This window comes from Lytechinus variegatus, chromosome 1 (genome assembly GCF_018143015.1).
Source record: "Lytechinus variegatus isolate NC3 chromosome 1, Lvar_3.0, whole genome shotgun sequence".
Classification (NCBI taxonomy): domain Eukaryota; kingdom Metazoa; phylum Echinodermata; class Echinoidea; order Temnopleuroida; family Toxopneustidae; genus Lytechinus; species Lytechinus variegatus.
In genome coordinates this window covers 31,668,404-31,682,580 of record NC_054740.1, presented here as the reverse complement: position 1 = coordinate 31,682,580, position 14,177 = coordinate 31,668,404, and the positions used below count along the sequence as shown (strand labels likewise).

The 14,177-nt window shown below is 35.9% G+C and overlaps 1 protein-coding gene across 2 annotated transcripts in view; it reads right to left on the bottom strand.

The window, feature by feature from the left end:
- The window catches only part of LOC121411453 (myotubularin-related protein 8-like), a 46,645-nt gene extending 34,373 nt beyond the window's left edge, over positions 1–12,272 (bottom strand). Inside the window, exon 1 of one of the 2 annotated variants that reach the window (XM_041604203.1) lies at positions 12,151–12,272. In XM_041604203.1, the coding sequence (XP_041460137.1) occupies positions 12,151–12,210 (60 nt within the window). In that variant the 5' untranslated portion in view covers positions 12,211–12,272. Of the gene's footprint in view, positions 1–1,020; positions 1,340–12,150 lie in introns of those variants that run through there. The other variant, XM_041604211.1, reaches the window with a different exon arrangement.
- Between the last annotated feature and the right edge of the window lie 1,905 nt (positions 12,273–14,177).

Sequence of the window (14,177 nt, the reverse complement as noted above, 5' to 3'; positions counted from 1 at the left end):
GGTTGTTCTAATGCCAAATAAAAATCATTAAAAAATAAATCTGTAAATTACTAACAAAAGTATGGGTAATTAATCACAATTTTCCGATGGATCCTTGAAACCTTTTGCCTTGTTTTACTTCTGTGCTCTCTACATGTACATAACGGGATTCTTTCATAAACAAGGACAATTTTTTTGTGCCATCAAAAGTGAAATTTGTTAATTAATTGAAGGCCAAAGGCAGTCTGCCGATATCAGATTCAAAGAATCCACTGAAAATTAAATTCATCAGTTTCATTATACAAACAATAGAATGTTAATTTGCCAAACATTCAAAACTAACCCATAATCTGAACCCTCTTCCTTCTTGAAAATTACAGTCAGCTTCAATACTGAATAAAAATTGTTATGAGACTGAAAGCATGTACTGTACATACATCAGGAATAATTTTATAGGGCTCAATTGGTAATTGAAACTGCAAATGAAGTGTTTTAATACTGAAGAAAATATAATGTAGAATGCATGAATGTATGGTTAGGTACATAGTAGAGCTAGTTCACTGGTTTATTGACTTTACATTTTTCGTTTTCAGTTTCACCATTCTACATGTACATGTACATTGTAGGTTCCATTATTTCAATAAAAGAGAGAATGGTATCAGGGTAAATTTTCAGGCAATTTCTTTCTTTTCGGGGTTACTTTTCATAACTTACTGCCAATATCTGCAAAATTAGATACGATGTACAGTATAAGCTTCAACATTGCAATGAATGGGAATTTTCCAGGGCTCGGAGCATTTTGGGGAGCTAAATCACCCAGAGCCACTGTGTAATATTTTCCCAAATAGCTTTCCTCTCTCCCTCTAAATATTCTCTTTTTCCTGCAGTTGTGAATTGAATTCAATATAATAGAAGTCAAAAGTATCAACACAATAACCAAATTAGTTATTATACCCAGCCATCATCAAATTTGCTGGAAAAAGTGAATACAATACATGAATTATTTGTCCAATTTCCCATTCCCAGGCCTAATATCATTACCATTTCAACTGCTAGCTGCTAGTCTTTGTCAGGCAATGAGGATGGGATTTCTCTGATGTCCACACTCCGCCCGATGATCACACCACACGCGGCTTCTGATTGGTCTGTTGCATGGACAAATAGCAGCACAGTGATTCAAGCACACTCGGAACGCAGCTTACGCCATTAAAGACACTTGCAGCGGTGATTGTCCGCATTGCCTGACAAAAAGTTATCAGGTAGCCAAACTAAACAGATCAAAATGGATGCACACATCCTAATGCACAGGGATTATTAAAGTTTCAGGCCAATATATTCGAGCAAGAAAATTGAGAAATCCTCCTTTGTACCATTTTCCTAACTCTACTTTAAATAAATATACATATAATCATATGTAATGAGACATAATTTAATTGTACCAGACTATGTAAAAGTTAGATTTTCTATTCTTTGCTCTGAAGGGTACCCTCTCTGACTATTAAATCTGCACAATTACGTTAAGCTTTTTGGCATCTTTTTTGTTCTAAAATGTCTTTTCACAAAAATAAAATTTGTATCAATGTACGTTGAATATGTTTGTATCTTTTTAATTGCAATGTTTATTTCAGTGATGTAACCTGTTAGCCCTAAAAATGCTGAAATGTAGGGGGAGTGAAGTGACCAAGTCAAGTTGAAAGAGTAAAAAAAGCAGGAAGAATACACCCACCTGTAACGTGGAAAATGGAGTTATTGGTCAAGCACAAAAAGTGGGAGGGGAGGGGAGAAGAAAAGAAAAGAAAAATAAAAAAGGAAAAAAAATAAAGAACTTGAAATTCTAATAACTTTCTTAATATCCAATGGCATTTCATTGACACTCAATCGCTTGATCTGCCTCGCACAAAACCCCGCTTCATAGTAAAATTTCGGCGTCACCAGCTCTCACACACGGGATACAGTTAATAGCCAATCGCAACTCAAAATCTTGTCTTTGCGCGGCAAACCGAAACCAATTTGCATCGATGGTTTAGCTTTGCACTTGTGTGGTTAAAAACTTTGAAACTTTTGCCTGGCCGGGTTATTTTTATAATGTTATTGAATATCTGATATAGGCTAAAAAGCTGTTTTTTTCTCTTTATTTTCAGGGTCACTCTGTTCCTAATCTTATCTTGCTCTTGACGCCGCGCGGCCTATCGATCGACAACATCAATTTTTTTACCTAAAGAGGGCCCGCAATTTATTTTCATATCAAAGACACGACAAGGGAAAGACTAGGCACCTAAAATATTTTACACGCAAATCCACGATTTGGTGTACTACTACAAGCATGAGGTTCGTATAGGCATAGCGTACTACCGGCGATCCCCGACAGGTAAAAATTACTCTTAGGCCAGTATATTTTCAGAAATAGCAAGATTAACTGGTCCGACAAGACCATTAAAAAATATCATTGTCAGGCCAGTAACTTTTCAAAAAATAGAAAGATTTATAGGTCCGACATGACCTGTAATAAAAACCATTGTTGGGCCAGTAATTTTTCCAGAAATGGTCAAATTTACTGGTCCAACATAAACATAAAACATATTCCATGACTCTCAAAATTACAAACCATTTTCCTCCCATGATTTTGTGTCATTCACACACAGAATGAATCGCATATGTACAATTTTTACAGTGTATACATGTAGCCAGCCGGTCACACATGTATGCACAACCCACATGGTAAATTTTCTACTGGCTGCGCGAACGAGGCTTGGCTAACCTCTGGCAGAAATCTCTCACAGAACTGTCAAAATTCACATATTTCACACTCATGAAAAGCTCTTATAATGTCTATATTTCCTAAAAATTGGGGTTACTCTGTCATTTGTAAGCAGTAAAAGCAGAAATTTTCACATCTGTTTTAGTTCAAACAGATCGGGTTTCGAGTGATATTGTCTGAATACAATGATAGCCCCATATATGCATTTGTGTTTGTGTTGATACACTTGGTTTCTTTCGAAGCTAGTATAATTGAGCCAAAAAGAAACTGTTGATTTTATTTATGATAGTTTCAGCTTTCTTCCTCAATACTTTCTTTCATTCCTTCTTTCTTTTCAATCTTTCTGTGTTTCTTCCCTCTCTTTCCTTCATTTTTTGTTACTGTCTTTCTTTTTTAATTTTCTTCTTTCGTTCTTTCATTCTTTCTATCCTTTAAATATTTTTCTTTCTTTTTTATTTCGTTCTTTCTTTAATTTTTAGTCCATCCATCCTATCTTTATCTCTTCTTTCTTTCTTTCTTTATTCATTTCGATCTTTTCTTTCTTTCTTTCCTTCTTTTTACACTTTCTTTCCTTCATTCTTTACTTTCTTTGTTTCATTCTTTCTTCCTTCCATGGGTTCCAACCATCCTTTATTGTTTTTTATTTCTTCCTTCTTTCAGCCCTTTCTCTCTTTCCTTCATTCATTCCTTCCTTTCTTTCTTTTTTTCTGTCTTTGTTTTTTTCTTTCCTTTTCCCTTTGTTCCATCTATCCTTTTACCTTTTCTTTCTGTTTTGTTACTGCTTGCTTCCTTTCTTTTCTTTCTTCTTTCGATCTGTCATTCCTTCCTTTCTTTGTCTTTTGGTCTTTTTTTTCTGTCTTTCATCTATTCTTTACCTTTACTTGCTTTTTTTATATTGCTTGCTTCGTTCCTTCTCTATTTCTTTCCTTTATTCTTGTTTCCTTCTATCATTATACCTTTTCTTTATTTCTTCCTTAGTTTCTTTCTTTCAATCCTTCCTACATTCCTTTCTTCTTTTTTTTTCTTTCTTTCTTTCTTCCCTGTCTTTCTTTCTTTTTTCCTTCTTTCCATCTCTCCTTTTACCCTTTCTTTCTTTTTTTTATTGCTTCTTTCCTTCTTTCTTTCCTTCATTATGTTCTGTCTTTTGTTCTTTCTTTCTTTATTGCTTGGTTAATTTCTTTCCTTCTTTCTTTCTTTTCTTCATTCCTTTATTTCTTTTGTTCTCCCCTTCCTTCCTTTTCTTTTTTCTTTCTTAAGTTCTTTCTTTTTTTCTCTCTTCCTTCACATCTAGCCTTTCTTTACCTTTTCTTTTTCCTTCCTTCCTTTCTTTTTGTCTTTCATTCATTCATTCATGCCCTCATTTTTTTTGGGGGGGGTAACAAGAAAGGACAGCAAAATAAACTCGCGCCTTTTTTTAATGTTTTATTTATTTTGGGGGACCAGTAGATTTTAGGTTCGGACCAGTAAAAAATGGAAAAACTGGGTATCTACTGGTCCGACATGAATAGGTTGGACCAGTAGGAAAAAAGGGTTATTGTGGAGCCCTGACTGGCGTGAGTGGCAAATTGCGTGAGAGTTGCCTGGGGGCCACTTCCATTGACGAGTGGATACCATGCGCAACCATGGGGTCTCGAAAAGCTCCCTAAATAAGCATTTTCCTGCTTCTAAAAATGCATCCCTTAAGTATTGGCGTGTGAAACCCTACCCTTACAAGTATTGGAAATAAAACGGTACTCTTGGCAAGTTCCCTGAATTGACCCCCTAAACAAGTACAGCGATATTTTTATTGTTATGTCACGGACATCGGTCGTCGGTTTTATCTTCACCTACATCATTGGGTTTAGTACAGCCCCATATCTCGCACGAATCATATACCGGTACTCTAAACACGTAGTGTTGACTCTTGGGGCAAAAGTACAAGTTTATAAAACATTTTTAGTCTAAATAAATTTTTTACACCCTCACAAATTTGACCTTAAACAAGTACATTAGCTTTCCCCCGGGGGATCACTCTCCACATGGACTGCTACCCACCCGTGTCCGACAACCTCAGAAATGCACCCTAAATGGCGTAATGACATTAAGTAAATTTGCAACCCTAAATGACGTAACCCATGAGAGAAGCCACCCTAAGTGGCGTGAACAGGGAAATCCCCTAATTTGATACCCTAAGTGGCGTTAACATCAAAATTGATGTTATACCTGCGGGCGTGTGGGTAACGTGTGCAGTGTGCTGCCTAGTATAGAGCCAGGTGTATAAAGAGACCAATAGGACTGTACGGGGGAAATCAAGCGCTGCGCTGACCGCACCGGCGTGTGCGAGTGTAGTGATATGAATTACAGGTGCAAAGTTCAATTCTTGCCTTGCATAGAGCCTGAATGAATAAAAGAAAGTTATGTAAAATACTAACAGGTGCAAGCATAACTCTTGGGCATAGAGCCTGAAGTGAATGATAGAAAGTTACAGGTCAGCCTGTATTGTATGCCTGCACCAGGCAAGGTGCTTAATGAATCTATAGAAACAATTTTTGGTTTGGTTCTTAGGGCGTGTCCTGAACAGGACCATTGATCATATGTATTGAGTACACAACATGTACCATGCTAAGCAACCTGGCAGTTGACTCTTCATGCTCTTCAAACTTGTACATGTAGTCTGTGAACTCAGTATTTGTGAAGTCTGAAGACTTTTGGAGTTAAAAGCTGAATAAAGTGAATATCGAAATGATTTTCTGATCTCTATACCTGCGTCGTTATTTTGTACCCCGTATGTTTCACGAGGATTATTTGTATCCCTTAAAATCGCCCTTCATGGTGTTTAATGGCTTACATTAGGTCTGTTCCCGGGTCTCCTCAAATTTGCCCAACTTTGGACCCCTAAATGGCGTAATTTTCATAACCAAATTAGCAACCCGAAATGGCGTGAAGAGAGAAAGGAAGAGAGAAAGAAAAAGGCTACCCTGTAGGCGATTTACCAGCGAATGGTGCTGAAATGCAACCCTTTTTGCCAAAGACGTCGACACCGCCCGAGTGCCTGAAATGGGACCCATTTTCTGGATGTGGGTGCACAGCAGGCCATGTGGAGAGTGACCCCCCCCCCCCGGAGCTTTCCTAGCAAAAAAAATAGATACCCTTTTTTCATTATTTTAGTGTTTTTGACACCCTTATCACGTTACATACGTAACGTGCCCTATCTTGAAAAAGACATCCTTTTTACACGTTTTTTTTAATCACACATGGTATCCACTCGTCAATGTATGTTGCCCCCCCCCCCCCCCCCCCCCCCCGTAGAGGTGCAATGCCAATATGGGAGACTCTCCAAACTCTTGCAAAAGAACAAAAGAAACAACACCAACAAAGCAGAATTTTTTCTGCCCAATATTTTTGAGGTCAGAACCCCATTTGTTTTGTGTGTGGATGACAACAAAAATCCTTATCAAAACAAAAGTAGACAGTGAAAAGGGGTAATTTTTCTTGAGGAATCTGCTCATCACATTTTTATCTGCCGCCAAGCAAATCCTTTTGCAGCAAATGTAATCAAAGGAAATTGGTCTCCCAAACTGGAGTCTGGAGACTGTCTCTGAAATTGGATACCCAAATTCTTTACAAAAGTCTCTGATATTTGGAGATAAACTCGCTTAATTATGGGCGTGCGCCTGTACTGCCCCCCCCCCCCCCCCCCGAGGAGAGTTGGCAGCCTGGCCCTGGCATGCCTGGCGAAGGTTTAACTTCGGTCTATGTATTAGGATACATAGGATATGAGAGTGTACCTACATGAAACCAGTGTTTACTGCAACTACTGGAATTTCTCTTTAAATTTGTGAATTTGTCATCTATCTGTTAGTGGGACTTTGTAACTGTTGGTTCTTAATTACTGGGACCCCACTCTGGTAAATGAACCTGTCACAATTTGGATCAAGAAGCGTTTTTTGCTGCTGTTTCATTCCTTCAGTTTGGAAAAAATAATACAGCCAGTCCCATATATTCAGCTCTGTGTGGTGCAGTGAGTGTGTCTCTACAAGAGAAAGTGAAACTAACTTAGGATCTTTGTGAAGTGACTGACCTTGCTGTTTATTAACCCCAGAAGACCATCATGGGTCATAAAAGAAGCAGCAAAGGAGTACCTGGGAGATTCCTAAATCAGGCAGGTGCGGAAAAAGGGACTGCCAGTGGAAGCAGTAAAGCTGGAAAAAACACATTTGCAGCATTGAATGAAAGTGAAGGGAAAAAAGAGGAAGGTGTGTTCATCAGTTTGACTGATGTCATGGAGAACTTTGAAGATGATCAGGACCATGAAAAACTAGCTCAAATCACTATGAAAGCTGTGCAAGCTGCTGTCCAGGCAGCAATACCAGCAGTGATTAAAGCAGTGAAGGATACCTGCATCTCAAAGGAGGAAATGAATCCTCACATCCTCCGATCTCAATTCAAAGTGGATGCTCTTGAGCAGTATACTCGCCGAGAGAATCTCCGTTTCATGGGAATCCAGGAGTCTGATGATGAGAATGTAGATGACCTTACAAGAAAGATCGTCAAAGTGGCAGATAAAGCAGGTGTTAAGATTTCAGAAAGCGACATCTCTACCTGTCATCGCCTGGGATCCCCAACCAAAAGCAAAGGCAAACCAAGACAAGTCATCATGAGGTTCACAACAATGAAAAAAAGAAACGAACTGTATGACAGCAGATTTAAATTGAAAGGGAAAGATGCCTGCAAAGGTGTCTTTATAAACGAGGACCTTACAACAGTCAGGTACTCCATCCTCATGGCAGCGAAGAAGGCGACCACTGTAAAGGGTGTGTCCACAAAGAATGGCAACATTATATGTAAAATGAACGATGACACTTACAAGACTCTTCGGTCACCAGATGACCTCTTTGACATTGGAGTGGACGATGTCGCATATGACAATTTTGGCCTCCACATTTTGGCTTGACTTTTTTGATCTCTAGAACCATGCAGGCACTGCATCATGTTACTTTCATAAATAATGATTAATAGTAATGTAACTGATGATAAAGAGATAATCTCTGCAAATTTATGTCCAAGTTCATTTGATGTTAAGGTAAACAAGATTACTGAAAATGCTTTAAATGTTTCACATGTAAACATAAGATCCTTACAAAAAAATATTGATAGTTTACGATTACTATATGAATGTTCGTTGCAAACAAAATTTCATGTGATTGGGTTATCTGAAGTTTGGAATGTATCTTTTCCACAGATGTTAGGTTTACAAGGATATTCATTAGAAGTTCAGTGTCGAAAAGCGCCTCAAAGAGGGGGAGGTGTTGGCGCATATATTCATTCATCTGTACCATACAAAGTACTAAGTCCTAGCTTTGAAGTAAAACATACTGAATCCATTTGGATTGAAGCATCATTTGAAAAGCAAACATATCTTATTGGCATACTTTATAGAAAACCAAACACAGATGTATTAGAATTTCAGGAAAGTTTACTTGATGCACTTGAAACCTTAAAAGTGGATAAAACAAAGTGCATTTTAATGGGTGATTTTAACATCAATATGAATAACCCTGGAAATACAGAAGATGATTTTATTTCAGCTTTACAATGTATGCAATTTCAACAACTTATTAAGGTTCCGACAAGGGTGAATAATTTGTCAATATCTCAGCTAGGTTAATAAGGGATGCAGCAGATTTTATTGCTAGACCATTGTCTCATATTTTTAATCTCTCACTTCATACAGGAAGAGTTCCAAATTCAATGAAAGTGGCCAAAGTCACACCTATCTACAAAAAGGGTGAAAGGGATAACCCTGGTAATTATCGTCCAATATCTGTCCTTCCATTATTTGCAAAGATTTTAGAAAGAATGGTTAATGATAGATTACTTGTCTTCTTGGAAATGAATGAAACATTCTATAAGCATCAGTATGGTTTTAGGAAAAAGTTTAGTACAAAACTTTCCTTAATTAACCTGATTAATGATGTTATCAAGTCGATAGACAATAGAATGGTTACAATTGGAATTTTCATTGATTTTAAAAAGGCTTTTGATACGATAGATCATACTATTTTGTTCAAGAAATTAGAACACTATGGGTTGGAAGGTATGCCCCTTCAATGGTTTATGGATTACTTATCTGATAGATTTCAGTTTGTAACTTATAATGGGGCACTCTCTGAGTACAGTCCAATAACTTGCGGCGTACCTCAGGGGTCTGTTCTTGGACCAACTCTGTTTCTTTTGTATATTAATGATTTACCAAGGTCAAGTAACTATTTCACTTTTAGATTGTTTGCTGATGATTCCAATTTGTTTCATACATTTCAAGCTGGAAAATTTGAGATAGATCTGGGAGAAGTGACCCTAGAATTAAAGAAAGTTCTGAATTGGTGTAATGTCAATAGAGTTACTATAAATTTGTCAAAGACAAATTATATGCTAATTAGAGGGAAGAGACAGGCAATTAAGGTAAGAGAGAAAATTCATCTCATGGACACAGAGGTGCATGAAGTAGATGTTACAACATTTATTGGAGTAGACATTGATAAACATTTGACATGGAAAAATCATATTGCAAAAATTAAATTATGCATACGGTCGCATGTCATAAGGTGGTCCAATTTCGCGAACAGGGTAAAAATGGTCAAAAATTGTATTTTTTGATATGTTATAGCTATTACCATTCTCTAAATAATGAAAAAGTTTTAAGTCTCGAATACCTTTATTTTTCCTTAAAATGACTAATTAACAACTAATTATTACATAGACGTCAATGTAAATGTGAATTTTGAAATGTGTTTTTCTCAAATTGGACGTGCTGCATATAAAATGGTTTCAAAAGTTAATACAACATTGGATCACCCTAGTATTTTGCAGTTATAATCTTGAAACATCAATGATTAAATCTGTACCAAAAATCAAATAATTATCTATTATTGTATGCATATTAATTATACTAATTAATTAACAGTATTTAATTTCACATTTTTGCCCCAAAAATACCTGTCACTGTATTTATATGCTTGGCAAAATGACAATATCATGGGTAGAAATGTTTGTTGCAATGATACACAACATTTGTACTAAAAATTAAGATTACAAATTAGATAATTAACCAAATCTCTCTGGTTTACTAATTGATTAGGTTGCAGATCCGAGCTGACATACACATGTATTCCATTGCTGCATATTTTCAAAATTGTCAAATTTTTATGACATTTAGTTGTTCCCTGCTTTAAAACGCCCAAAAATATGAGGATAACAGTCATATTACATATTATAGTAAGTTGTTAATTAGGTTTAATTAATATTTTATCATTTACCACATCCACCGGCTCCGCATCCACCGGCTCCGCCACCCCTGTTACTTCAAACTTAATGTGCTGTAGTTTTTGTTCCTGATATTGTATTGATTTAATTCATAGTAATATATTTAGCCTATAGTTCTAGCTTCAAAATGAGATATTACTCAATAAATTTGGTCAAGATGCTGTGATGTAGCAACAATTTATCCATGGCACCGTGCGGAAAATTGTTCATACGCCACCCTTTTTGCATACCCAACTTATGAAATGCGACCATACGCAAGAAGGTTGGTATTCTATATCCACAGGGAATGAGACTGAGACACTTCGTACCACGAAGTATTTTGATTCTGCTGTACAAGACATTCATACAGCCCCACATCACATATGGTATTGAAGTCTGGGGTGGAGCTAGAAAAAGTTATCTAGATTCTATATTATTAATTCAAAAAATGGCAGTGCGTGCGATAACATTCAGTACATATATGACAAGATCAGCACCATTATTCAGGGTTCTTAAGATACTTGACATTTACCAACTGTATAGATTATCTACGATCTAATTAATACAAATTTGCCACATTCACTGCTGCAATATTGTTCACTGATTGAACATAGATATAAGGCAAAAGGAAGACGATAACCTGTATGTACCAAAGGTTAGGACAAGCTTGGGAAAGGAGTGTTTATCTTATGTAGGCACAACTTCTTGGAATGAGCTACCAACCAAAATTAGAAAGAAACCATCAAGATCAAGTTTTCGTAAAGCTATTGTCGAACATCTGTTGGAAAAATGAATTTTGATACCATCTATAGTTTTTATCATCTAGATATCTTTCATATGTAAATACTGTTAACTAATTTTGTTAAATTGTTATGTAGTCATTGCTAGCATGTATTAGTAGACTCACGATTTTCATTCTTAAAAACATGTTTCTATCTACATGTATCTAGACTAGAAGGGGCCAGACTTGACTAGCATCCACGCTATTTTCTGGTTCCTATTATCCTTGCTTCTCTATGTATTCATAAATTATTTTCTGTAAAGTTGTAAAATTGGTATTATCATTGCATTGGATAATAAATTCATTCATTCATTTCATTGTATTTGGTGAGTGGAGCCAATGGAGTTCAGTGGAACAACCGAGGCCAAATCGTGGTTTCGGGAACCACTCTTTGATTTGTATACGCGCACTGAGTTGTGTACAAAGTGAATGGAGGTGGAAAGACAATAGGGAACCGTGCATGCATGCATGTGACTGAATAAAGCGCTGCTGTATGAAGTGAACGGTGGTTCCCAATATCATGAAAATGCCACAACCAACATAACAGAGACCGAAGCTTTTGGTCTATCTATTCCGGTAATCGTTATTTGGCAATAACTAGTGTAAAGTTAACCTGTAATCCTGTAGGCCTAACTAACGTATTATGCTGCGGCTAATTAGGCCTAGTATAGTGAGTCTGAGTGATTGTATTACCGACCGGCCTTGTATTACCGAACGCGCGCATCGTACGCGTCAGAAAATCATTTCATACGCTCAATTCTTTTCAACATCCTTCCAAGGTAGCTTGAATAGAAAGATGATGAAAATGGTCAAAAACACATTTTCAAAGTCTTAATATTCTAAAAATAATAAAATATGGTCAAAATAGATCATCAGTGATATTGTTGTTTTCTCAACTTTTCCCATAGAAAACACACGTTCGGTAATACGATACCTTTTTCAAGCATGTCAAGTGACCAAAATATTTCACATGTGGAGAGGGGTCCGACTGGAAGCTAATATCGTCAAAAGGAAAAACGATTTCGTCAAATTTTTAACATATTTATATTTTCTAGGTAATTGTGTATTTATGGTTAAAGTTTGGTGAATTCTATGAGAATAATTTTTTTTATATGATTGAATTCATGAAAAGTGTTCGGTAATACGATCCACTAGCACTACCATACATGCCATACCGGTATGGCTATGGCCTATGGCTATGGCCTATGGCTATGCGACAACAACGGGGCCGGCGACACCGCAGTGTAGTTAGTTATCACCGGGTCGATCGACGAAAACTGGCAAACATCACATCAAAACTTTTCACAAACTTAGACTTATAATAATATAAACAAACCAATGAGTACCTTACCTTTGGCGTTGTGATGTATTCCATAACGGAACTACTTCGGCTACTCCTCCTCCTCGGCATTACATGAGAAATTACGTTTCTTTAAAAGCAGCTGCAGCTCAAAAACACTAAACAGTGACACACTCTCGGATCGTGGATGCAATTAATATCATTGGCAAAATCAGCAGCGCGCGTATGGCAAGCCGTTTTAACATTTATTCACATTTTCTGATACGGTATCAAGAATAATAGATTTCTTGATATCAAGAATTCATTACTTGACATCAAGCATTTCCATTTCGCATGCCTCTGGGCAATAGTATTGAAGTTTACTTTTGCGAGTCCTGGCCCATGGAAAAACAACTTTCTAATCTTACTCTAATTTTCTTATTTGCTTTCATTTCTGCTTTTCATATTTAATTATTCAATTTCAAATTGTATTAAGCTATATTATTATTCTATAATACATTGTACATTTTTTTATGTTTTTATGGCCAAATAAATAATAATAACCACATAAAATCATAATTTATATCAAGAATTCAATTCTTAATATCAAGAATTCATTTCATATCAAGAATTCATTTCTGATTTAATTTGAGTGTTTATGTATTGCAATAAATGATTATGATTTTTAATGCAAATGTAATGCATGAATTCCCTCTATGGTGCCGGACATTAATGTATTGCAAGAATTCATTGCTATTGCGAACACAAACCCAGAAGGCTGGTAACTCTGGAAATCGGAACATCGGTTTACTGGTCTAACTGGTCATACTGGTCCAGTTATAGAATTTTACTGATCCCGTAAAATTAAACTGGTCTTGAATTACTGGAATTTTATTGTTAATGGTGGTTGTTACTGGTCTCACTGGTCTTCATTCTGGTATCCAATTTAAGCTGGTCTTTACTGGTATTTTCTACTGGTCTGACGGTCTTCGAACTGGTCGAACTGGTCCTCGTACTGGTCTTACTGGATCAATTTATTACATGCATTTGGTTTGTTACATACCATGGTCAGTGAAATGTGATGGAAAACGATGGTTAGTAAATTAATCTTTCTGCTGTTATTTTAAATGTGATATACACATTTTTATTGTGAATTAGTTCCCACACTTATTTAGAAAGTTTTTAAACAGTAATGAGTGCCATTGCAAGGATATATTCTAAATCCTGATTTTTCTTTTAAAAACAGGAAATACGGAAATGAGGTAAACCACGTGATCAGCATCATCAGAATTACTGGTCTTGTCCAGTTCAATTTCAAACAATGAATTACTTTAGACCAGTTGACTATATCAGAGGAATATCTCTTGCTTTGATCTTAATCATAATTAAAGGAAATAATTATTTTAATGATAATGTTAATATTTGATAATTATGATATTAATAACAATAACTACAATATTAATAACAATGATAACAGTAATAAGAATGATAACAACAATGATCATAATAATCATAAGAACAATAATTATGATAATTACAAGAAGAATAATGATAACAATGATAAATGATAATGATAATAACTTTCTCTGAATTGCAAGATTCATTTTCCATGATTCGTCAAATGATCTGACTTGAAGTTAAGTCATTATTGGACCAGTAACACCAGTTTAAAATCAGAAATGAATTCTTGATATCAAGAAATGATTCTTGATATCAAAAATGAATTCTTGATTTTAAGAGATGAATTTTTTATATCAAGAAATGAATTCCTAATATCAAGGAATGAATTCATTTCTTGGTATCAATAATTTGTTTATTTATATCAAGAATTCATTTCTTGATATCGAGAATTCTAATTTGTGAACCACATGCATGAAATCATTTCTTGATATCAAGAAGTGAATTCTTTGTATCAAGAATTGAATTCTTGATATCAAGATTGAAGAAATCTAATTCTTGATATCAGAAAATGTCCAAAAAAATGTGAATAAATGTTAAAACGGCTTGCCATACGCGCGCGCAATACGCCAGCCGCCAACCATAATAAACGTAAACCGGGGATCTATAGCGCGCGAGCTGCGTACATCCCGAGATATTCA